This window comes from Aquarana catesbeiana, linkage group LG01, assembly GCF_042186555.1.
Source record: "Aquarana catesbeiana isolate 2022-GZ linkage group LG01, ASM4218655v1, whole genome shotgun sequence".
Classification (NCBI taxonomy): Eukaryota; Metazoa; Chordata; class Amphibia; order Anura; family Ranidae; genus Aquarana; species Aquarana catesbeiana.
In genome coordinates, this window is record NC_133324.1 from 968,991,477 (window position 1) to 969,017,550 (window position 26,074).

Sequence of the window (26,074 nt, forward strand, 5' to 3'; positions counted from 1 at the left end):
TCACTACACAGCCACAGACTTCACAGAGTGAGAGAGGGGAGGGGAAAGGCAGAGCCGACTCAGCCTCTCCCATTTATGTAGGGGGGGAACTGTGCACTGTGATAATGTAATAAACACAGTGAGCAAACACAGGTACAGCCAGACACCCCTCCATTTATACACAGCTTCTCCTGCCCCATAGAAGTTTATGGACAGGAGAAAATCGGGCTTATACTGCTGGCTGGGAGGGCCGGTTTTAAGGCAGGGGCCTGGAGCTGCAGCTCCATCAGCCCCTATGTTAATCCGACCCTGGGTATACCTCAACTACGAGAGACAAAATGTGGAAACAAATCCAGACAATCACATTGTCTGATTTTTGAAAGAAATTTTTTGCAAATTATGGTGGAAAATAAGTATTTGGTCACCTACAAACAAGCAAGATTTCTGGCTCTCACAGACCTGTATCTTCTTCTTTAAGAGGCTCCTCTGTCCTCCACTCATTACCTGTATTAATGGCACCTGTTTGAACTTGTTATCAGTATAAAAGACACCTGTCCACAACCTCAAACAGTCACACTCCAAACTCCACTATGGTGAAGACTAGGGATGAGCTTCGAGTTCAAGTCAAACTCATGTTCGACTCGAACATCGGCTGTTCGCCAGTTCGCTGAACAGCGAACAATTTGGGGTGTTCGCGGCAAATTCAAAAGCCGCGGAACACCCTTTAAAAGTCTATGGGAGAAATCAAAAGTGCTAATTTTAAAGGCTTATATTCATGGTATTGTCATAAAAAGTGTTTGGGGACCCGGGTCCTGCCCCAGGGGACATGGATCAATGCAAAAAAAAGTTATAAAAACGGCCGTTTTTTCGGGAGCAGTGATTTTAATAATGCTTAAAGTGAAACAATAAAAGTGTAATATTCCTTTAAATTTCATACCTGGGGGGTGTCTATAGTATGCCTGTAAAGGGGCGCATGTTTCCCGTGTTTAGAACAGTCTGACAGCAAAATGACATTGCAAAGGAAAAAAAGTCATTTAAAACTACTCGCGGCTATTAATGAATTGTCGGTCCGACAATAGACCTAAAAGTTCATTGATAAAAACGTCATGGGATTTCCCCACAGGGGAACCCCAAACCAAAATTAAAAAAAAAAATGGCGTGGGGGTCCCCCTAAATTCCATAGCAGGCCCTTCAGGTCTGGTATGGATTTAAAGGGGAACCTCGCACCAAAATTAAAAAAAAAAAATAGCGTGGCGTCCCCCCTAAAAATCCATACCAGACCCTTATCCGAGCATGCAACCTGGCAGGCCGCAGGAAAAGAGGGGGGGACGAGAGAGCGCTCCCCCCCTCCTGAACTGTACCAGGCCACATGCCCTCAACATTGGGAGGGTGATGTAACGTGTGACCCCGCCCCCCTCTGACGTCACGGGGAATGCCACTGGGAAGTACCCGTTCGTCAGAGGGGGCGGGGTCCCCGGGTGGCCCTGCCCTCCGTTATTTAAGAAGTGTCAGAAGACGAGAAGCGTCACACAGCGGGAGCCTCCCATCATGGATGTGGAGCGGCCCAAGAACGAAGAAGGGAAGATGTCGCCGCGGAGGAAGATGCCAGGCGAGAACACCGGAGGGAGGAAGAACCAGAGAAAGAAGAAGATGGAGGAAGAAACCGAAGGAAGATAGAAGAAAGAAGATGGAAAGAAGAAGACTTTAAATAAAGGAATTGGCAAAAAACTGTCTCTTGTCAATTTTAACCTTTTTTTACACTTTTTTTCATGAAATGGTAGGGGTACTTTTGTACCCCCTTACCATTTCACACAGGGGGGGGGTCGAGATCTGGGGGCTTCCAGATTCTGATAAGCCCCCCGCCCGCAGACCCCCACAACCACCGGGCAAGGGTTGTGGGGATGAGGTCATTGTCACCATCAACATGCGGACAAGGTGCTTTGGGGGGACCCCAAAGCACCCTCCCAATGTTGAGGGCATGTAGCCTGTTACGGTTCAGGAGGGTGGGGGCACTCTCTTGTCCCCCCCTCTTTTCCTGCGGCCTGCCAGGTTGCGTGCTCGGATAAGGGTCTGGTATGGATTTTTGGGGGGACCCCACGCTATTTTTTAAAAAATTTTGGTGCGGGGTTCCCCTTAAAATCCATACCAGACCTGAAGGGTCTGGTATGGAATTTAGGGGGACCCCCATGCCATTTTTAATTTTGGTTTGGGGTTTCCCTGTGGGGAAATCACATGCCGTTTTTATCAATGAAATTTTATGTGTATTGTCGGACGGACAATTCATTATAGCCGCAAGTAGTTTTAAATGACTTTTTTTCCTTTGAAATGTAATTTTGCTGTCAGACTGTTCTAAACACAGGAAACATGCGCCCCTTTACAGGCATACTATAGACACCCCCCAGGTATGAAATTTAAAGGAATATTACACTTTTATTGTTTCACTTTAAGCATTATTAAAATCACTGCTCCCAAAAAAACGGCCGTTTTTAAAACTTTTTTTTGCATTGATCCATGTCCCCTGGGGCAGGACCCAGGTCCCCAAACACTTTTTATGACAATAACTTGCATATAAGCCTTTAAAATTAGCACTTTTGATTATTCATATTCGAGTCCCATAGACTTTAACGCTGTTCGCATGTTCTCGTGCGAACCGAACAGGGGGGTGTTCGGCTCATCCCTAGTGAAGACTAGGGATGAGCTTCGAGTTCGAGTCGAACTCATGTTCGACTCGAACATTGGCTGTTCGCAAGTTCACCGAACAGCGAACAATTTGGGGTGTTCGCGGCAAATTCGAATGCCGCGGAACACCCTTTAAAAGTCTATGGGAGAAATCAAAAGTGCTAATTTTAAAGGCTAATATGCAAGTTATTGTCATAAAAAGTGTTTGGGGACCTGGGTCCTGCCCCAGGGGACATGGATCAATGCAAAAAAAAGTTTTAAAAACGGCCATTTTTTCAGGAGCAGTGATTTTAATAATGCTTAAAGTCAAACAATAAAAGTGTAATATCCCTTTAAATTTCGTACCTGGGGGGTGTCTATAGTGTGCCTGTAAAGGGGCGCATTTTTCCTGTGTTTAGAACAGTCTGACAGCAAAATGACATTTTGAAGGAAAAAACTCATTTAAAACTACCCGCGGCTATTGCATTGCCGACAATACACATAGAAGTTCATTGATAAAAACGGCATGGGAATTCCCCAAAGGGGAACCCCGAACCAAAAAAAAAAAAAAAAAATGACGTGGGGGTCCCCCTAAATTCCATACCAGGCCCTTCAGGTCTGGTATGGATATTAAGGGGAACCCCGGCCAAAATTTAAAAAAAATAATGACGTGGGGTTCCCCCTAAATTCCATACCAGACCCTTCAGGTCTGGTATGGATTTTAAGGGGAACCCCGCGCCAAAAAAAAAAAAAAAAACGGCGTGGGGTCCCCCCAAAAATCCATACCAGACCCTTATCCGAGCACGCAACCTGGCAGGCCGCAGGAAAAGAGGGGGGGACGAGAGTGCGGCCCCCCTCCCTCCTGAACCGTACCAGGCCACATGCCCTCAACATTGGGAGGGTGCTTTGGGGTAGCCCCCCAAAACACCTTGTCCCCATGTTGATGAGGACAAGGGCCTCATCCCCACAACCCTGGCCGGTGGTTGTGGGGGTCTGCGGGCGGGGGGCTTATCGGAATCTGGAAGCCCCCTTTAACAAGGTGACCCCCAGATCCCGGCCCCCCCCCTGTGTGAAATGGTAAGGGGGTACATAAGTACCCCTACCATTTCACGAAAAAAGTGTCAAAAATGTTAAAAATGACAAGAGACAGTTTTTGACAATTCCTTTATTTAAATGCTTCTTCTATCTTCCTTCATCTTCTGGTTCTTCTGGCTCTTCTGGCTCTTCTGGTTCTTCCTCCGGCGTTCTCGTCCAGCATCTCCTCCGCGGCGTCTTCTATCTTCTCCTCGGGCCGCTCCGCACCCATGGCATGGGGGGGAGGCTCCCGCTCTTCTCTTCTTCTTTTCTTCTCTTCTTCTCTTCTTCATTTTCTTCTCCGGGCCGCTCCGCAATCCATGCTGGCATGGAGGGAGGCTCCCGCTGTGTGACGGCGCTCCTCGTCTGACAGTTCTTAAATAACGGGGGGGGCGGGGCCACCCGGTGACCCCGCCCCCCTCTGACGCACGGTGACTTGACGGGACTTCCCTGTGACGTCACGGGGAATGCCACAGGGAAGTCCCGTCAAGTCACCGTGCGTCAGAGGGGGGCGGGGTCACCGGGTGGCCCCGCCCCCCCGTTATTTAAGAACTGTCAGACGAGGAGCGCCGTCACACAACGGGAGCCTCCCTCCATGCCAGCATGGATTGCGGAGCGGCCCGGAGAAGAAAATGAAGAAGAGAAGAAGAGAAGAAGAGAAGAAAAGAAGAAGAGAAGAAGAGAAGAGCGGGAGCCTCCCCCCCATGCCATGGGTGCGGAGCGGCCCGAGGAGAAGAAGACAGAAGACGCCGCGGAGGAGATGCTGGACGAGAACACCGGAGGAAGAACCAGAAGAACCAGAAGAGCCAGAAGAACCAGAAGATGAAGGAAGATAGAAGAAAGAAGAAGCATTTAAATAAAGGAATTGTCAAAAACTGTCTCTTGTCATTTTTAACATTTTTGACACTTTTTTCGTGAAATGGTAGGGGTACTTATGTACCCCCTTACCATTTCACACGGGGGGGGGCGGGATCTGGGGGTCACCTTGTTAAAGGGGGCTTCCAGATTCCGATAAGCCCCCCGCCCGCAGACCCCCACAACCACCGGCCAGGGTTGTGGGGATGAGGCCCTTGTCCTCATCAACATGGGGACAAGGTGTTTTGGGGGGCTACCCCAAAGCACCCTCCCAATGTTGAGGGCATGTGGCCTGGTACGGTTCAGGAGGGAGGGGGGGCCGCACTCTCGTCCCCCCCTCTTTTCCTGCGGCCTGCCAGGTTGCGTGCTCAGATAAGGGTCTGGTATGGATTTTTGGGGGGACCCCACGCCGTTTTTTTTTTTTTTTTTGGCGCGGGGTTCCCCTTAAAATCCATACCAGACCTGAAGGGTCTGGTATGGAATTTAGGGGGAACCCCACGTCATTTTTTTTTTTTAATTTTGGCCGGGGTTCCCCTTAATATCCATACCAGACCTGAAGGGCCTGGTATGGAATTTAGGAGGACTCCCACGTCATTTTTTTTTTTTTAATTTTGGTTCGGGGTTCCCCTTTGGGGAATTCCCATGCCGTTTTTATCAATGAACTTCTATGTGTATTGTCGGCAATGCAATAGCCGCCGGTAGTTTTAAATGAGTTTTTTCCTTCAAAATGTCATTTTGCTGTCAGACTGTTCTAAACACAGGAAACATGCGCCCCTTTACAGGCATACTATAGACACCCCCCAGGTACGAAATTTAAAGGGATATTACACTTTTATTGTTTGACTTTAAGCATTATTAAAATCACTGCTCCTGAAAAAACGGCCGTTTTTAAAACTTTTTTTTGCATTGATCCATGTCCCCTGGGGCAGGACCCAGGTCCCCAAACACTTTTTATGACAATAACTTGCATATAAGCCTTTAAAATTAGCACTTTTGATTATTCATGTTCGTGTCCCATAGACTTTAACGGTGTTCGCATGTTCGAACGAACTTTTTTCCTGTTCGCATGTTCTGGTGCGAACCGAACAGGGGGGTGTTCGGCTCATCCCTAGTGAAGACCAAAGAGCTGTCGAAAGACACCAGAAACAAAATTGTAGACCTGCACCAGGCTGGGAAGACTGAATCTGCAATAGGCAAGCAGCTTGGTGTGCAGAAATCAACTGTGGGAGCAATAATTAGAAAATGGAAAACATACAAGACCACTGATAATCTCCCTCGATCTGGGGTTCCACTCAAGATGTCACCCTGTGGGGTCAAAATGATCACAAGAACGGTTAGCAAAAATCCCAGAACCACACGGGGGGGACCTAGTGAATGACCTGCAGAGAGCTGGGACCAGCGTAACAAAGGCTACCATCAGTAACACACTACGCCGCCAGGGACTCAGATCCTGCAGTGCCAGACTTGTCCCCCTGCTTAAGCCAGTACATGTCCGGGCCCGTCTGAGGTTTGCTAGAGAGCATTTGGATGATCCAGAAGAGGATTGGGAGAATGTCATATGGTCAGATGAAACCAAAGTAGAACTGTTTGGTAGAAACACAACTCGTCGTGTTTGGTGGAGAGAGAATGCTGAGTTGCAACCAAAGAACACCATACCTACTGTGAAGCATGGGGGTGGAAACATCATGCTTTGGGGCTGTTTCTCTGCAAAGGGAACAGGACGACTGATCCGTGTACATGAAAGAATGAATGGGGCCATGTATTGTGAGATTTTGAGTGCAAACTTCCTCCCATCAGCAAGGGAATTGAAAATAAAACGTGGCTGGGGCTTTCAGCATGACAATGATCCCAAACACACCGCCTAGGCAACGAAGGAGTGGCTTCTTAAGGTCCTGGAGTGGCCTAGCCAGTCTCCAGATCTCAACCCCATAGAAAACCTTTGGAGGGAGTTGAAAGTCCGTGTTGCCCAGCGACAGTCCCAAAACATCACTGCTCTAGAGGAGATCTGCATGGAGGAATGGGCCAACATACCAGCAACAGTGTGTGACAACCTTGTGAAGACTTACAGAAAACATTTGACCTCTGTCATTGCCAACTAGGGATGAGCTTCGTGTTCGAGTCGAACCCATGTTCGACTCGAACATCGGCTGTTCGATCGTTCGCCGAATTGCGAACGTTATGGGCCGTTCGCGCTAAATTCGTGTGGCGCGTCACGGCCCATAATTCACTGCGGCATCGCAGTGCATTGCTGGCTGATGATTGGCCAAGCATGCACTATGACCCGCATGCTTGGCCAATCACAGCGCCGTCAGTAGAGAGAGCTGTAATTGGCCAAAGCCAGGGTGGCTTTGGCCAATTATGGCTCAGGGGATTTAGTACACACCCCACACTATATAAGGCCGCCTGCACGGCGGCCCTGTGTAGTGTGTGTTCCGGTGTGCTGAGAGATAGAGAGAGAGAGAGACAGTGTCATTTGATTTGAGTTAGATAGATTAGGCAGAACAGTCAGTCAGTTAGCTGCACTTACAGTGTATTGTGTATATATATGCATCCCAGGTGTTGCATATATATATATATACACTGTATTCAGTTTAGCTAGATCCGTTCCTGTTATCTTCTATCTAGACTATTTACATTTAATGCAGTGCGTCCTGCTCACAGTGTTCAGCTAGATCCGTTCCTGTTATCTTCTAGACTATTTACATTTAGTGCAGTGCGTCCTGCTCACAGTGTTCAGCTAGATCCGTTCCTGTTATCTTCTAGACTATTTACATTTAGTACAGTGTGTCCTGCTCACAGTGTTCAGCTAGATCCGTTCCTGTTAAATTCCTACTGACAGGCAGGCTTGTCTGGTTACAGTATATAAAGCTACCTGAAGAAAATTACAGGTGTTCTATTTGATCCTATTAGTACCACGGTCAGGCAGCTAGACTATTTACATTTAGTACAGTGCGTCCTGCTCACAGTGTTCAGCTAGATCCGTTCCTGTTATCTTCCTACTGACAGGCAGGCTTGTCTGGTTACAGTATATAAAGCTACCTGAAGAAAATTACAGGTGTTCTATTTGATCTTATTAGTACCACGGTCAGGCAGCTAGACTATTTACATTTAGTGCAGTGCGTCCTGCTCACAGTGTTCAGCTAGATCCGTTCCTGTTAAATTCCTACTGACAGGCAGGCTTGTCTGGTTACAGTATATAAAGCTACCTGAAGAAAATTACAGGTGTTCTATTTGATCCTATTAGTACCACGGTCAGGCAGCTAGACTATTTACATTTAGTACAGTGCGTCCTGCTCACAGTGTTCAGCTAGATCCGTTCCTGTTATCTTCCTACTGACAGGCAGGCTTGTCTGGTTACAGTATATAAAGCTACCTGAAGAAAATTACAGGTGTTCTATTTGATCCTATTAGTACCACGGTCAGGCAGCTAGACTATTTACATTTAGTACAGTGCGTCCTGCTCACAGTGTTCAGCTAGATCCGTTCCTGTTATCTTCCTACTGACAGGCAGGCTTGTCTGGTTACAGTATATAAAGCTACCTGAAGAAAATTACAGGTGTTCTATTTGATCCTATTAGTACCACGGTCAGGCAGCTAGACTATTTACATTTAGTACAGTGCGTCCTGCTCACAGTGTTCAGCTAGATCCGTTCCTGTTATCTTCCTACTGACAGGCAGGCTTGTCTGGTTACAGTATATAAAGCTACCTGAAGAAAATTACAGGTGTTCTATTTGATCCTATTAGTACCACGGTCAGGCAGCTAGACTATTTACATTTAGTACAGTGCGTCCTGCTCACAGTGTTCAGCTAGATCCGTTCCTGTTATCTTCCTACTGACAGGCAGGCTTGTCTGGTTACAGTATATAAAGCTACCTGAAGAAAATTACAGGTGTTCTATTTGATCCTATTAGTACCACGGTCAGGCAGCTAGACTATTTACATTTAGTACAGTGCGTCCTGCTCACAGTGTACAGCTAGATCCGTTCCTGTTATCTTCCTACTGACAGGCAGGCTTGTCTGGTTACTGTATATAAAGCTACCTGAAGAAAATTACAGGTGTTCTATTTGATCCTATTAGTACCACGGTCAGGCAGCTAGACTATTTACATTTAGTACAGTGCGTCCTGCTCACAGTGTTCAGCTAGATCCGTTCCTGTTATCTTCCTACTGACAGGCAGGCTTGTCTGGTTACAGTATATAAAGCTACTTGAAGAAAATTACAGGTGTTCTATCCCAGCTTAGTGCAGCTACAGGCCATTAGTATGTCTGGAAGGCCAAGAAGGAGAGGCAGACAGTCACAAGCCAATAAGAGAGGGCAAGCAGGCTCTGTGTCTAGTGCTGGTCGTGGAGACGGTGCATCCTCATCAGCACGTGGCCATGGGACATGCTTGGCCTTTTTTTCGGCAGCTGGCCGTGTTGAGCCGCAACATGAGGAAGACTTGGTCGAGTGGATGACCAAGCCGTCCTCATCCTCCTCATCCTCTCTCACCCATGCCCAGGGTGCTTTGTCTGGCAAAGCAGCGGCCTCTTCCCTCAGCTCAATGTCATCAGTGACTCCTTCCCTAGCTCCACCATGTCCTCATGAGGATTCCCTCGAACTGTTTGACCACAGTGTTGGGTACATGCTCCAGGAGGATGCCCAGCGTTTGGAAGGCTCTGATGACGATACTGAGCTCGATGAAGGCAGTAACATGAGCACGGACAGAGGGGGTGCCCAAGAAGGACAGCAATCTGGCAGTCATGCTCCCCCTGCTGCAGCATACTGCCAGGTTTGCTCCAGTGATGAGGAGGGAGGGGATGATGAGGTCACTGACTCAACGTGGGTGCCTGATAGGAGAGAGGAGGAGGAGGAGGAGGAGGAGGAGGAGGAGGCGGCGGCACATCACCAACGAGGCAGGATGCCCTCCAGGGGCCAGCCTAAGGGCAGCACATTGACTGCATCACACCCCAAAGCTCCACATGTGCAGGGCGCTGCAGTCTCTGCGCGTTATTCAAAAAGTTCTTTGGTGTGGGCCTTTTTTGAGACGAGTGCATCAGATCGCACCGCTGCTATTTGCAACATATGTCTCAAGCGTATCTCGCGTGGCCAAAACATCTCCCGCTTGGGTACCACATGCTTGACCAGACATATGTTGACCTGCCATGCAGTTCGTTGGCAAGCGTATCTAAAAGACCCACACCAAAGAACAAAGAGGATCTCTCCTTGCTCCTCATCAGCTGAGATTTCCAACCCCACTAGAACTTCAGTCCTCTCTGAGACCTGCAGTGAGAGGAATGAAGGTGTAGAATTAGGTGTGTCACAGCCAAGTACTTGTGGGCAATCTGCTTTTGGTACACCGACGTCAGATTGTACCAGGCAAATTTCCCTGCTCCAGCTGCTGCACCGCCAAAAGAAGTTCGCTCCCAGCCATCCACATGCCCAGCGGTTGAATGCTAGCTTGGCAAAATTGCTAGCACTTCAACTGCTGCCTTTTCAGTTGGTAGACTCTGCCCCCTTCCGTGAGTTTGTGGAATGTGCGGTTCCTCAGTGGCAGGTACCCAAACGCCACTTTTTCTCACGGAAGGCGATTCCGGCTCTCTACCGGCATGTGGAAGGCAATGTCCATGCCTCGCTGGACAGGGCGGTCAGCGGTAAGGTGCATATTACCGCTGACTCATGGTCCAGCAGGCATGGACAGGGACGTTACCTAAGTTTCACGGCGCATTGGGTGACTCTGCTGGCAGCTGGGAAGGATGCAGGACAAGGTGCAGTAGTGTTGGAGGTTGTTCCGCCACCACGCCTCCAAAATGCTGATTGTGACACACCTCTCTCCTCCACCCCCTCCTCTTCTTCTTCCTCCATGGCCTCTTCCTCGGAACCAGCGGTGCTCCGTAGGCGTTCAAGGGGCTACGCAAGTACGCAGGCCAAAAGATGCCATGCGGTGCTTGAGCTGGTGTGCTTGGGGGACAGGAGCCACACTGGGGCAGAGGTTTTGTCAGCTCTGCAGGGGCAGGTTCAGAGGTGGTTGACGCCACGCCAACTTAAGGCAGGAATGGTGGTTTGCGACAATGGCACCAACCTCCTCTCTGCCCTCCGACAGGGACAAATGACCCATGTGCCCTGTTTGGCTCACGTCCTTAACTTGGTGGTGCAGCGGTTCATGGGCAGGTACCCGGGCTTACAGGATGTCCTGAGGCAGGCCAGGAAAGTCTGTGTGCATTTCCGCCGGTCATATAATGCCAGTGCTCGGCTGACGGACCTCCAAAAGGAGTTTAACCTGCCCAAGAACCGCCTAATCTGTGACATGCCCACCAGGTGGAACTCAACGTTGGCCATGCTGCAGCGGCTGCACACGCAGCAGAGGGCCATCAATGAGTACCTGTGCGACTATGGCACCAGGACAGGGTCAGGGGAGCTTGGTTTTTTTTCCCCACGCCAGTGGGCCATGATCAGGGATGCATGCACTGTCCTGTCACCATTCGAGGAGGCCACGAGGATGGTGAGCAGTGACAGTGCATGCATCAGTGACACTGTCCCCCTTGTCCACCTGTTGGAGCACACGCTGCGTGGAATAATGGACAGGGCACTTGAGGCAGAACAGAGGCAGGAAGAGGAGGACTTCCTTAGCTCTCAAGGCCCCCTTTATCCAGACAGTGTTCCTGCGTGCCCGCCGATCACACAGGAAGAGGACGAGGAGGAAGAGGAGGAGGAGGAAGATTGTGTCAGTATGGAGGTGGAGCCTGGCACTCAGCATCAGCAGCAGTCTTTAAGGGATCAGTCCCAAGAAACACATGGACTTGTACGTGGCTGGGAGGAGGTGGCTGCGGACCATGTCGTTCTTAGTGACCCAGAGGACTCCGGACCGAATGCCTCAGCAAACCTACGCTGCATGGCCTCCCTGATCCTGCAAAGCCTGCGTAAGGATCCTCGTATTCGTGGTATCAAGGAGAAGGACCAATACTGGCTGGCAACCCTCCTTGATCCACGTTACAAGGGTAAGGTTGCGGACCTTATCTTGCCATCGCAGAGGGAGCAGAGGATGAAACATCTTCGGGAGGCCTTGCAGAAAGGTCTGTGCAACGCGTTCCCAGAGACTGGGAGGTTACAAACTCCTGTTTCTGGACAACGTGTTGCTGAGGCTTCGGTCAGTCAAAGAAGGAGCGGTGGAGAAGGTGGCCGTCTGACCGATGCGTTCAGACAATTTTTTGGTCCGCAGCCCCAAGGTATGATCGGTTCCAGCAACCATCGCCAGCGTCTGTTTTACATGGTGCAGGAATACCTAGGGGCAAGATCAGACTTGGACACCTTTCCCACCGAAAATCCTCTGGGTTACTGGGTCTTGAGGATGGATCACTGGCCAGAGCTTGCACAGTATGCAATTGAGCTACTGGCCTGTCCTGCATCCAGCGTTCTTTCGGAACGCACATTTAGTGCTGCTGGAGGCGTGGTAACCGATCACAGGGTGCGTCTGTCCACCGACTCGGTCGATCGGCTGACCTTCATAAAAATGAATAAGTCTTGGATCACCACCAGCTACCAAGCACCTGATGCTGATGTAACCGAATAATTTTTTTTGAAATCTCAGATCCCTTCAAAGACTGCCTATGCTGATGCTGAGTAACTATCCCTGAGTAATTATCCTCTTCCTCCTCAATCATCACGCTGATAGCTTGTAAGAACATTTTTGGTTCTGGGCGCCACCACCAGTGCCTAAGGCACAATTTTTCAGCCCCTGTTTAACAGGGGCGTGTAATTACAATTTTTGATGTAATACTTTGCAGCAGGGCTCGTTCCTGCATTCCAACTAGAGTGTCTGTGAGGGGTTGCAGTGTTGTGGCACCAGCACCAGTGCCTAAGGCCCAATTTTTCTGCCCCTGTCTAACAGGGGCGTGTAATTACAATTTTTGATGCAATACTTTGCAGCAGGGCTCGTTCCTGCGTTCCAACTAGAGTGTCTGTGAGGGGTTGCAGTGTTGTGGCACCAGCACCAGTGCCTAAGGCCCAATTTTTCTGCCCCTGTCTAACAGGGGCGTGTAATTACAATTTTTGATGCAATACTTTGCAGCAGGGCTCGTTCCTGCGTTCCAACTAGAGTGTCTGTGAGGGGTTGCAGTGTTGTGGCACCAGTGCCTAAGGCCTAATTTTTCAGCTCCTGTTCAACAGGGGCATGTAATTACAATTCTTGATCTAATATTTCACAGCAGGGCCCTGTGAGGGCTTACAGTGTTGTGGCCACAGCAACACCTAAGGCCCAAATTTCTGCTGAGTATATAGGGCAGGACCCTACTTTCAAACATCTAACTTACAAACGACTCCTACTTGCAAACGGAAGGAGACAACAGGAAGTGAGATGAAATCTACCCCTAGGAAGGGAAATTCTTTCCTGTAAGAGTTAATATGGGAAAACAATTTCTCCTTTCCACTGATGCTTTCCAATCCTTGTTCCACAAAAAAACCCACATTTTCAAAAAACATTTTTCATTGGGACAAAAAAGTGAGGTGAAATCTTCTGAAGAGGAGGAAAGACAGCAAAACAAATGTCACAGGGGTGATAACCCTTCCCTATGTTTTCCAAAAAGCTTAGAAAAGATTTTTTGGCTGGAGCTAAACACGTTAAAAATGTTCAAAATTACAAACAGATTCTACTTAACAACAAACCTACAGTCCCTGTCTTGTTTGCACCGCCTGTATACTGCTGTTCAGAGTATATAGGGCCTGGTGGCCCCACACCTTTCCTTATTTAATTTGGGTGCGGGGTTCCCCTTAATATCCATACAAGACCCAAAGGGCCTGGTAATGGACTGGGGGGTACCCATGCCGTTTGTCTCACTGATTTTCATCCATATTGCCATGACCCGACATGACATTAAACCCGCAAGCAGTTTTAAATGAGATTTTTTCCTTTAAAAATGACATTTGGTGCAGGGACTGTTCTAAACATGGGAAACACGCGTCACTTTACAGGCATACTATAGACACCCCCCAGGTACGATATTTAAAGGAATATTTCACTTTTTTTTTTTTTTACTTTAAGCATCATTAAAATCACTGCTCCCGAAAAAACGGCCGTTTTTAAAAGTTTTTTTTGCATTGATACATGTCCCCTGGGGTAGGACCCGGGTCCCCAAACCCTTTTTAGGACAATACCATGCAAATTAGCCTTTAAAATGAGCACTTTTGATTTCGAACGTTCGAGTCCCATAGACGTCAATGGGGTTCTAACGTTCGTGCGAACTTTCGTTCCGTTCGCGGGTTCTGGTGCGAACCGAACCGGGGGGTGTTCGGCTCATCCCTATTGCCAACAAAGGATATATAACAAAGTATTGAGATGAACTTTTGATATTGACAAAATACATATTTTCCACCATAATTTGCAAATAAATTCTTTCAAAAATCAGACAATGTGATTGTCTGGATTTGTTTCCACATTTTGTCTCTCATAGTTGAGGTATACCTATGATGACAATTACAGGCCTCTCTCATCTTTTTAAGTGGGAAAACTTGCACAATTGGTGACTGGCTAAATACTTTTTTGCCCCACTGTATGCACCCTTCCCCATTTGCCCATTGTCTCTGGTGCAGAAATTGATGGCAAAAATAAAATTTTTGAGTTGTCACATGAATAGGAGGTGAGGGGACAGCTTCCAGTAGGAACATTTGTTTTGGTGAAAACTGTCTAAGAAGGGAATTCCTCCTACCTACCCCATGATGAGGGCATGTGACCTCAAGAGGGGAGTTGCACCCTCATCACTCCTTTTCATGGCTTTTACAGGCTGCCTGCTTGGTCAAGGGTCTGTTAAAGATTTTGGGGGGGCGCACACTTTTTTTTCCTTTTTTGTATGGGGTTTCCCACAAATTTTCACTAAGGATAAGTGTCTGATATATATTTTTAGTGAGATTCCCAAACTTTTTTTTTTTAAGTGGTGTCCACAATGAATATCTATACCAGACCACCATGTAAGATAAGGGTCTGGTATAGATGATGGGTATCCCAAGTTACTTTGTTATTAAACACAATGAACCGGCCAGGAACTGTCAGCAGTGCCAACGGGGACCCAAGAAGAAGAGGATCGGGGCTGCTCTGTGCAAAACCATTACAGAGCAGGTAAGTATAACATGTTTGTTATCTTAACCACTTGTTGACTGTGCTATAGCTGAATGAAGGCTCCAGCGTGGTCATCCCATGACTGCGCTTGCTGCGTGCCCACTTCTGGACGTGGGCGATGCGCTCTGTGATCGCAGTGACCTCCAGACGCTGCCAAAAACAGATTGATGCAAAGAGCCAAATCAGTGGCTCTTTACCAAGTGATCAGCTGTGTCCAATCACACCTGAACACAATGTCAACAGAAGCCGGTTATCGGCTCTCTACACTGCTCCTTCTCACACTATCAGCGTATGGAGGAGAGGAGAAATGAGCCGATAAATTGGCTTCTGCAAAAGTGCTGCCAATCGGTGCCCACCACTGCTGCCAATCGGTGCCCACCACTGCTGCCAATCGGTGCCCACCACTGCTTCCTCAATGTAACCTATCAGTGCCACCTACCAGTGCCCATCAGTGCCACATATCAGTGCCTATCAGTACCCATTAGTGCCGCCTATCAGTGCCACATATTAGTGCCTATCAGTACCCATTAGTGCCTCTTATCAGTGCCACAAATCAGTACCCATTAGTGCCTCCTATCAGTGCCCATCAGTAGCGCCCATCAGTGCCGCCCATCAGTGCCCATCAGTGCCACCTTATCAGCGCCCATCAGTGCCGCCCATCAGTGCCCGTCAGTGCCACCTCATCAGCGCACATTAATGAAGGAGAAAAATGACCTGTTTGCAAAACTATGAAAGTTTTTTTTTTCGGTTTGTTTATTTGGCAAAAAAGCTCTATTTGTGTGAAAAAAAAATTATAAAAATGTAGTTTGGGTACTGTGTTGCAATTGTCATTCAAAGTGCGACAGCGCTGAAAGCTGAAAATTGTCCTGGGCAGGAAGGGGGTGAAGTGCCCGGTAGGCAAGTGTTTAGGAGGAAAAACATTTGAGGGTTTACAATCACTTTGCATATTATTAAAATCGCTACTTTTTTTTTTTTTTTGCATTGGTACATGTTCGGCAGGGCAGTGCCCACCCCCTGTTGCGATTTTTTGATAATCCCTTGCCTATTAGCTTATAAAATGGCCAGAACAGTTTTTAATTTAAAGTGACTTCAATAGGGTTCAAATTCTGCAAACAAGAGCTCCAGTAAAGTTCACCAAAAACTCCCCTGTACTGTCCCAGGTACATTCGGCTCATCCCTACTCTTAATTAACAAGGGACTTGTGATCCGAAGGATCTACTTTGTTTTCTCAGATTAGGACTTATGTCTGCACCCCTCTTTGTTATTGCCCCCCCCCCCCCTAATGTGTGCAATCTGTCATCAATTTCCCCAATAAAGGTTATTATTTCCGGAGTCTGAAGCAGGAATTTTGTACTTACATTACAAAGGAGCCGTCTGTCCTCTCTGTGGAATAAAAAGGACATTTATTCCTCCATCAGATACATTGTGACCGTTATCTATTAGCCGTGGTGGCCAACTTTCTTAATATAGGGGAGCTCAAAGGATATCTCCAAAAGGGCCGCACATTATATTCAACAAATTCCAAAAGGAAAGACATGCAACAGGATATGGTCACAGTCTACGGGTTTGCTACAATTGATGGTCGGAGACTTCTAACATTCTTTAGGAGATGATAGAGACTGGGGACATGCTCCAGAAGACATAAACTGGAGACAAATTACAGGAGACTGCGGGAAATTCCTTCTATTAAAGGGCAATGGGAAAACACAGATTAATAAATGCAGGGGCCTCGAGGGTCTTACAAAAAGTGCCAAGCGTGACTTAGCAGGTCCTCACATCCTGGTTATAAGACGGCATTAAACTGATGGATGTCCGGGGACAACTATCTCAGAGAGGAATTCCCTCACTTTGGGAGATTTACTCTCACTTCCTGTTGTATCTCTGGGACAGGAAGTGAAGGGAAATTTCCCCAACAGTATGCAGACAGCAAAAATATAAACCAATAGGGGTTTTCACCCTTCTACACACAATTCTAAAAAAAAAAAAAAAAAAAAATTAGATATACATACAAACTAAGGTTATATCTAAACCTGCCAAAATAATGCAGGGAAACGGTGAATGTATCCAATCAAAAAACCTTTATGAAGATTTTGATATAAAAAGACAAGGTGAAAAAAAAAACAAAAACAAAAACAAAAAAAAACTTTACAAATAGGAGATTTGAAAACTTTGAAAATTTGAAATGTGAAAACTTTGAAAACTGAAGAACACTTACGGTAAAGGTCTGGCCATCTTATGGTTAAGGTAGAATTCCAGCTTACACCTCACTAGCCTCAAAACTGTCCTCTCCCCCCCCAACATCTGCCTCCCCTGTGTCAGCCAGAGCAGCTGCAGGGGAGAGGAGGTAGCGCCAATAATGGATGGGCCACTGAAGCCTATGGGTGAAGCCTATAAGTGATGTCACCACTCCAGGCATCACCTCATCTCCAGACGCTGCATGGCTGACACAGAGAATCATATGACTGGACTATACAGGCTTCAAATAGGTAAGTATATGTGTCGTTCTTACACAGGTTAGTCAGCACAGGTAATAGTAGGGGGGAAGGAACAGTTTTAAGGCTAGTTAGGTGTAAGCTGTCATTCTAGTTTAGGCTACAACGGCTTTGGGTCATTTTTAAATAGATAAACATATAATAGATATTTATATATCTATATAGGTATTTATATATCCAGATATCCATATCCAGATATCCATATCCATATCCATATCCAGATCCAGATCTATATCCAGATATCCATATCCAGATATCCATATCCAGATATCCATATCCATATCCATATCCAGATATCCATATCCAGATCTATATCCATATCCAGATATCCATATCCATATCCAGATATCCATATCCAGATCTATATCCAGATATCCATATCCAGATCTATATCCAGATATCCATATCCATATCCAGATCCAGATCCAGATCTATATCCAGATATCCATATCCAGATATCCATATCCAGATATCCATATCCATATCCAGATCTATATCCATATCCAGATATCCATATCCATATCCAGATATCCATATCCAGATCTATATCCAGATATCCATATCCAGATCTATATCCAAGATCAGGAAATAGGGTAAAAAGAGGGATCAGAGCAAGGACCTCTCCAATAATGTCCTGCCTCTTTTACAAAAACAACGGACTATTACGGTACCATAAGAAAGACTTGAGTTAAAAAAGCATAAATTTATTTCAAAACATGATAAAAAAGTCCAAAAGGGGACATCATTTGTACATATTCATAACATGACATGCATAGACAATAATAATTGTTTTACAGCATTGTTGATACTAAGTTGGTATAGCTAATGCCCACACAAACATATGGACAGAAATTGTATGGTGTGATACTTGCAGACGTGACCTCTACGTTTCGCGGTCACAGCCGCTTCTTCAGGAGGCGTCTAACAGTATATAGTCTATGAGGGTAAAGAACAATACAGTATCAACATAGTTAAAAACATACATGATTTTACAAAAAGTACATAGTTGGTATTGGAGAATATATCTGAAATTTGAAGTTTGAAAATTGCACTCACCAAGCTATAACCATAACGGTTCTCTGGAGCGATATTTGTGAGACGCCCTCACGAGGCGTTCCCCCGGGGGCGGGTCAGGGAGGCAAATTAAGGTAATGCTATTATAAAAAATTCAATGGGATAAGGTTTTTAAACAATCAATCGGTGTGTCTAGATAAAGAACACCCGGGAGTGTTGAAGTGGGAGTGAAGGGATAAGTGCTAAGGGAAATGGCTGGAAAGACAAAGAAGGAGGGGGAGGATTCTTGGAGGGGGACAAAGAGGGAAAAGAGAAAAAAGAGAACAGGGAAAAGAGGGGAAAAAAAAGAAGGGGAAAAAAGAAAAAGAAAAAGAAAAAGAAAGGGAGGGATAAGGTAGGAAGGGACAGGAACTGTGTTGGAAGTGGGGAGGGGGGAGGGGGGAGAGAAGGCGGGGAGAGGGAAGGGAAAGGGAAAGAATAGGGAAGGGATAGGGGAAAGGGGGAGGGGGGAGGAAAAATGGGGAAAAAAGGAGGAAGGGGAAGGGAAGGAAAAAGAAAGGAAAAGAAACACAAATAGAAAGGGTAGAAGGAAAAGAAGGAAGAGAAAGGCAAGAGAAAACAGGGGATGGGGAAGAACAAGAGAAGAGGGAAAAAAGAGGGAAAGGGAAAGGAAGGGAGGGGGGGGAAAGGGAGAGGAAAAGGGGGGAAGGGGGTAGGGAAGGGGAAGGGAGTGAGGGATGTGAAATGCAGCAAGTATCCCTGCATACCTGGTTAAGAAACACACAAAATAAACAGAGAGAAAATTGAAGATGGTAAAAGCATTTTTACCTATTGTTGTTATGATGAACCCAGACCTAAAGGCTGCTGACACCCAGATTAACATGGGTGGCCAAAACGCCACACCATGTCGTCGCAAGAAATCACTATAAGGGATATAAACCCATGGAAGAAAGGTTAAGAGTAGGCACATATAGTAAACTCTTTTTCATGTTTAGCAGGGAGGGAAAACACACAGAGGTGATGGGTAATCCTATCCTGCATAGAGACTGTACAATAAGTACTTACAGGGTTTCCAGGTGGCGTTGATGCGGTGCTGGGTGTCCGTCAGACGCTGTAAGCAGCTGGGTCTGGGCATCTTAAATGCCTCCAACCCGGAAGTTCAAACGGCGGAAAGAACCGTCGCATACACTTCCGGGTCCGATCCTCCACTATTGCGCAGGCGCGGGCACTACGTCCAGCGCAGGCGCATAGCTCAACATCGGCCAGTGCATAGGCACTGGTCAAAACGAAGCGGCAGCTGAGCTCTGAAGAGCCCAGGCTACCGCCGGAGGAACGCAGACCCGCCACAGGGGGAGAATAAACTCCTCACATCCCCTCAGAGCAGAATGGCAGGTGCAATTAAGTAATTATTAAGGTGCACATGATGTTTCAAAACAATAAACTGGGAGGGGGGGAGGCGGTGCATGGTCTCCAGCAGCGGGACCGCCCACAACTGCGGAGGCATGCATCGCAGCCCGTCCCAGGACAATATATAGCAATTGCAATCTAAATATACATGACTTTAACTGAAACAGCAAGTCATCTACTGGAATAATGAAGTCAGCCACAAACAAAGACATTGAAAAACATTGACTATGTAAATAAAGAGTCCACCGGTATATGGTCCTAAGGAAAGAACCTGAAGTCTGATAAAGTTCAAAGGATTTTGCTGAATGCGATAATTGATGTACTTAGTTATATGAATGTACACACAAACGATTTTTTATTTATTATTGATTTATTATTGTTGGAGATCCCTTATGTGTGAATGGTTGAGCTACGGCAGGGACTGGGGAAAAAGAAACAAGTTATAACTAGATTAGTCAAGAAAATATTTATATGAATGTGTCTCATTAATACCAGGAGGGACACATGCATTAAGTCGCTCAATCCACAAGGATTCACGTCTTAAAATTTCGCGGTCCCAGTTGCCCCCTCGGGGGTCTTTCGGGACAACGTCTAATACTGTAAACCGGATATAATCCAGATTGAAACGATGATAAATGCCTATATGGCGGCCCACAGTGGTGAGCTTACCATTCGTAGAGGCATATAGATGGTCCCCCAGTCTCTGCCGCAGCTCTCTAATTGTCTTCCCCACATAAAAGGCGCTACACACGCAGGTCATAAGGTAGATGACACCACGTGTGCCACAATGGGCCGAATGTTTGGGGACAAACATTTCCCCATTGGGAAGTAAAAAGTGTTGTCCTTCTTGGATCCAGGGGCAATGTGGACAGTTGCCACATTTATATGTGCCTCTGGGTTGCGATGGAACAGGGGAAGGAACCCTGTAATGACTGTGTGTTAATCTATCCCTTAAAGAAGTGGCCCTTTTAAAAACCAGGTCAGGAGTGGGTTTGATATATTTTTTGAGGACATGGTGGTCAGTTAAGATATGCCAATGGCTTGACAGTATTTTTCGTAATTGCTGGTGATGGGTGGAGAATTTAGTGATAATCTTGGTCATATAAGGTTGTTTAGGACGAGGAGGGCCATATAATAATGTTTGTCGGTCCAAGGCCAAAGCCTTGTTGAAAGCTTTTCTTAGTACGGTACGTTTATAGCCTCTCGCCAACAATCGTGTGCGGAGAGCATTCGCCTGTTTGTAGAAAGCCCCGTCCTCTGTGCAGTTTCTTCTCAGTTTAAGATACTGAGCAAAAGGAATACTGCGGACCAGAGGACGGGGATGGAGACTAGAGGCGTGCAACAAAGTGTTGCCTGCGGTGGGTTTGCGATAAAGGTCAGTAGTTAGGTGACCGGTGGAATCCTTGGTAATCAAAACGTCTAGAAATGGAATGCTTAGTCTATCATGGGAAAAGGTGAAATGGAGGTTGAATGAGTTGATGTTTAGCTCTGCAATAAATGTCTGTAAAAGTTGCTCAGTGCCTGTCCAAATGACCAAAAGGTCATCAATAAACCTAAACCATCCCAAAACATGGTCCAAAAATGGTTCCATGAGGTCATCACTGAAGACCATTCGTTCCCAACCGCCAAGATATAAATTCGCGTATGAGGGGGCACAAGATGTGCCCATTGCAACGCCTTGGATTTGAAGATACATTTGATCCATAAATAAAAAATAATTTCTGGTCAAAATAAATTCTAAGAGTTTTAAGATGAAGGTATTGGTGGGCCAGGTGTGATGGTCTTGTTCCATCAGAAAGGAGCCAGCCATCCGGACGCCCTGCTCGTGGGGGATGCTTGAGTACAAGGCCTCAACATCAATAGCCACGAGGAGGGCGTCCGGAGGGATCTGGATCCCCTCGATGTGTTTCAACAGGTCGGTTGTGTCCCTGATATAAGAAGGTAGTCTCATAACATGAGGTAAAAGAAAAGTATCCACCAATTTGCTGGCGTTTTCCGTTAGGGAACCCTTCCCAGAAACAATGGGTCGACCTGGGGGTACGGAAAGGTTTTTATGAGTTTTTGGTAAGGCATAAAATGTGGGAGTACGTGGGTATTGTACATTGATGAATTTATAGGTGTCGTCATCGATGAGGCCCTCGAGGAAGGCCCCACCGATGAGTCCCCTAAATTCATCAATGGTTTGTTGAATGAAGTGATCTTCAATGGGTAGATACCAGTTGGAGTTGGAAAGGATATCAAGACACATGGTCTGATATTGATGGTGAGTCATCAACACAAGGTTGCCACCTTTGTCAGATTGCTTTATAACTAAATTGGTGTTTTTTTGTAATTTGGTAACCGCTCGGAATTGTTGTCGGGTCAAATTAGAGGATGATGTCTGCCATCGTTCTTTTTTAAGGGAAAGAATACATTCATGCAAAAAAGCCCAGATGGAGGGACAGGTCAGTAAATCAGGAAAAGCTTTGGACTTTATTTTTTGAGGAGTTCTGGGGATAGGATATTGAGATTGGGAAGTACTAGTCGTTTGACAGATCGGGGGGGGTCGGAATTACCATCTGAGGGATCCGACTCGACCATTCCCTCATCAAGGAGTAGCTTTTTCTTTTTTTCCCTTCTTTTTTTTCCCCTCTTTTCCCTGTTCTCTTTTTTCTCTTTTCCCTCTTTGTCCCCCTCCAAGAATCCTCCCCCTCCTTCTTTGTCTTTCCAGCCATTTCCCTTAGCACTTATCCCTTCACTCCCACTTCAACACTCCCGGGTGTTCTTTATCTAGACACACCGACTGATTGTTTAAAAACCTTATCCCATTGAATTTTTTATAATAGCATTACCTTAATTTGCCTCCCTGACCCGCCCCGGGGGAACGCCTCGTGAGGGCGTCTCACAAATATCGCTCCAGAGAACCGTTATGGTTATAGCTTGGTGAGTGCAATTTTCAAACTTCAAATTTCAGATATATTCTCCAATACCAACTATGTACTTTTTGTAAAATCATGTATGTTTTTTACTATGTTGATACTGTATTGTTCTTTACCCTCATAGACTATATACTGTTAGACGCCTCCTGAAGAAGCGGCTGTGACCGCGAAACGTAGAGGTCACGTCTGCAAGTATCACACCATACAATTTCTGTCCATATGTTTGTGTGGGCATTAGCTATACCAACTTAGTATCAACAATGCTGTAAAACAATTATTATTGTCTATGCATGTCATGTTATGAATATGTACAAATGATGTCCCCTTTTGGACTTTTTTATCATGTTTTGAAATAAATTTATGCTTTTTTAACTCAAGTCTTTCTTATGGTACCGTAATAGTCCGTTGTTTTTGTAAAAGAGGCAGGACATTATTGGAGAGGTCCTTGCTCTGATCCCTCTTTTTACCCTATTTCCTGATCTTAGTCATATTTAGGATGATGGTACCCAAATGTATGTTCACCTCTTTTGCAAACCATGTGGCATACCCATAAATTCAGATCTATATCCAGATATCCATATCCATATCCATATCCAGATATCCATATCTATATCCAGATATCCATATCCAGATATCCATATCCAGATATCCATATCCAGATATCCATATCCAGATATCCATATCCATATCCAGATATCCATATCCATATCCAGATATCCATATCCAGATATCCATATCTATATCCAGATATCCATATCCAGATATCCATATCTATATCCAGATATCCATATCCAGATATCCATATCTATATCCAGATATCCATATCCAGATATCCATATCTATATCCAGATATCCATATCCAGATATCCATATCTATATCCATATCCAGATCTATATCTATATACAGATATCCATATCCAGATATCCATATCTATATCCAGATATCCATATCCAGATATCCATATCTATATCCATATCCAGATATCCATATCTATATCTATATCCAGATATCCATATCTATATCCAGATATCCATATCCATATCTATATCCAGATATCCATATCTATATCTATATCCAGATATCCATATCCAGATATCCATATCTATATCCATATCCAGATATCCATATCCAGATATCCATATCTATATCCATATCCAGATCTATATCTATATCCAGATATCCATATCCAGATATCCATATCTATATCCATATCCAGATATCCATATCTATATCTATATCCAGATATCCATATCTATATCCAGATATCCATATCCATATCTATATCCAGATATCCATATCTATATCTATATCCAGATATCCATATCCAGATATCCATATCTATATCCATATCCAGATATCCATATCTATATCTATATCCAGATATCCATATCCAGATATCCATATCTATATCCATATCCAGATATCCATATCCAGATATCCATATCTATATCCATATCCAGATCTATATCTATATACAGATATCCATATCCAGATATCCATATCTATATCCAGATATCCATATCCAGATATCCATATCTATATCCATATCCAGATATCCATATCTATATCTATATCCAGATATCCATATCTATATCCATATCCATATCCAGATATCCATATCTATATCCAGATATCCATATCCATAGATAGATAGATAGATAGATAGATAGATTTATCATATTCATGCACCAGGTGGATCTCTAGGCTCTTTTTATGAATTTTGCTTTGTATTCTTTAGCTGCTCTGTTGCACAAAAATCCTATTGTTTACAGAGCTCAGTAGATAAACCTGCAATTAATACATAACTGTATGAATCTAAGCAGTAACAGCTAAAATACAAACAAAAAAATATATATATATATATATATATATATATATATATATATATATATATATATATATATATATATATATATATATATATATATATATATATATACACACACACACTATATTACCAAAAGTATTGGGACACCTGCCTTTACACACACCCGAACATTAATGATATCCCAGTCTTATGCCCCGTACACACGGTCGGATTTTCCGATGGAAAATGTCTGATCGGAGCGTGTTGTCGGAAATTCCGACCGTGTGTGGGCTCCATCGGACATTTTCCATCGGATTTTCCGACACACAAAGTTGGACAGCAGGAGATAAAATTTTCCGACAACAAAATCCATTGTCGGAAATTCCGATCGTGTGTACACAAATCTGACGGACAAAGTGCCACGCATGCTCAGAATAAATAAAGAGATGAAAGCTATTGGCCACTGCCCCGTTTATAGTCCCGACGTACATGTTTTACGTCACCGCGTTTAGAGCGATCGGATTTTCCGACAACTTTGTGTGACCGTGTGTGTGCAAGACAAGTTTGAGCCAACATCCGTCAGAAGAAATCCTAGGATTTTGTTGTCGGAATGTCCGAACAAAGTCCGACCGTGTGTACGCCCTATTAGTCCGTAGGGTTCAATATTGAGTTGGCCCACCCTTTGCAGCTATAGCAGCTTCAACTCTTCTGGGAAGGCTGTCCACAAGGTTTAGTAGTGTGTCTATAGGAATGTTTGACCATTCTTCCAGAAGCGCATTTGTGACGGCACACACTAATGTTGGATGAGAAGGCCTGGCTCATAGTCTCCGTTCTAATTCATCCCAAAAGTGTTCTATCGGGTTGAGGCCAGTCAAGTTTATCCACCCCAAACTCACTCACTCATTACTTTATGGACCGTGCTTTGTGTTTTTTGAGTCCTGACCTCAACCTGATAGAACACCTTTGGGATGAATTCGAGGGGAGACTGTGAGCCAGGCCTTTTTGTCCAACATCAGTACCTGACCTCACAAATACGCTTCTCGAAGAATGGTCAAACATTCCCATAGACACACTCCTAAACCTTGTGGACCTTGTGGCCTTCCCAGAAAAGTTGAAGCTGTTATAGCTGCAAAGGGTGGGCCAACTCAATATTGAACCCTACGGACTAAGACTGGGAGACCATTAAAGTTCATGTGCGTGTAAAGGCAGGTGTTACAATACTTTTGGTAATATAGTGTTTATGGAGTGATAAAGTGATCACTTTATCATTCCTTTTCTATTTTGTGTACTGTGAACACTTTTAGGTTTTGCTGCTGGTCCTGTACATTTATTTACACATCCTCGCTATAGATACAACTCAATTTACTCACATTAGCGTGAAGGACGCTCTCATATATAGTGTATATATTTACATATATACAGGGCTTTTTTTCAGCGGGAACGCGGGGGAACGCAGTTTCGTCACCTTCACCACTGACAGCAAGTGGTGCTGGGGTGCGCTGCAGGGTCTATTGATACTCACTGCTAGGGGATCTATTCTAGCTGGAGGGTATCTATTTTTGCATGGGGGTCTATTGTTTCTGAGGAAGTCTATTGCTGCTGGTGGAAGACCTACTGTTGCTGGGGGTGGGTCTTATATTGCTGGGGGGTCAGTTGCTGGGAGAGATCTACTGTTGAGGGAGGGGTCTATTGTTGCTGGCTGCCGGAGAATCTATTGATGCTGGCTGTGGGGAGATCTGCTGTTGCTGCTGGGAGTCTATTGTTGCTGGGGGGGATTTTTTGT

At 45.4% G+C, this 26,074-nt stretch overlaps 2 protein-coding genes across 7 annotated transcripts in view; one reads left to right on the forward strand and one right to left on the reverse strand.

Moving 5' to 3' along the window:
* Positions 1-26,074, forward strand: part of LOC141122459 (receptor-type tyrosine-protein phosphatase alpha-like) — a gene marked incomplete in the record, with an annotated part of 620,682 nt that overhangs the window by 316,196 nt on the left and 278,412 nt on the right.
* LOC141122387 (receptor-type tyrosine-protein phosphatase mu-like) overlaps positions 1-26,074 on the reverse strand; it is an 86,538-nt gene that overhangs the window by 8,647 nt on the left and 51,817 nt on the right. For 2 of the 6 annotated variants that reach the window (XM_073611970.1, XM_073611971.1), the window contains exon 9: positions 16,011-16,035. The exons of 3 other annotated variants lie outside the window; for them this stretch is intronic. In XM_073611970.1, the coding sequence (XP_073468071.1) occupies positions 16,011-16,035 (25 nt within the window). Of the gene's footprint in view, positions 1-16,010; positions 16,036-17,852; positions 18,081-26,074 lie in introns of those variants that run through there. One more of the 6 variants, XM_073611975.1, reaches the window with a different exon arrangement.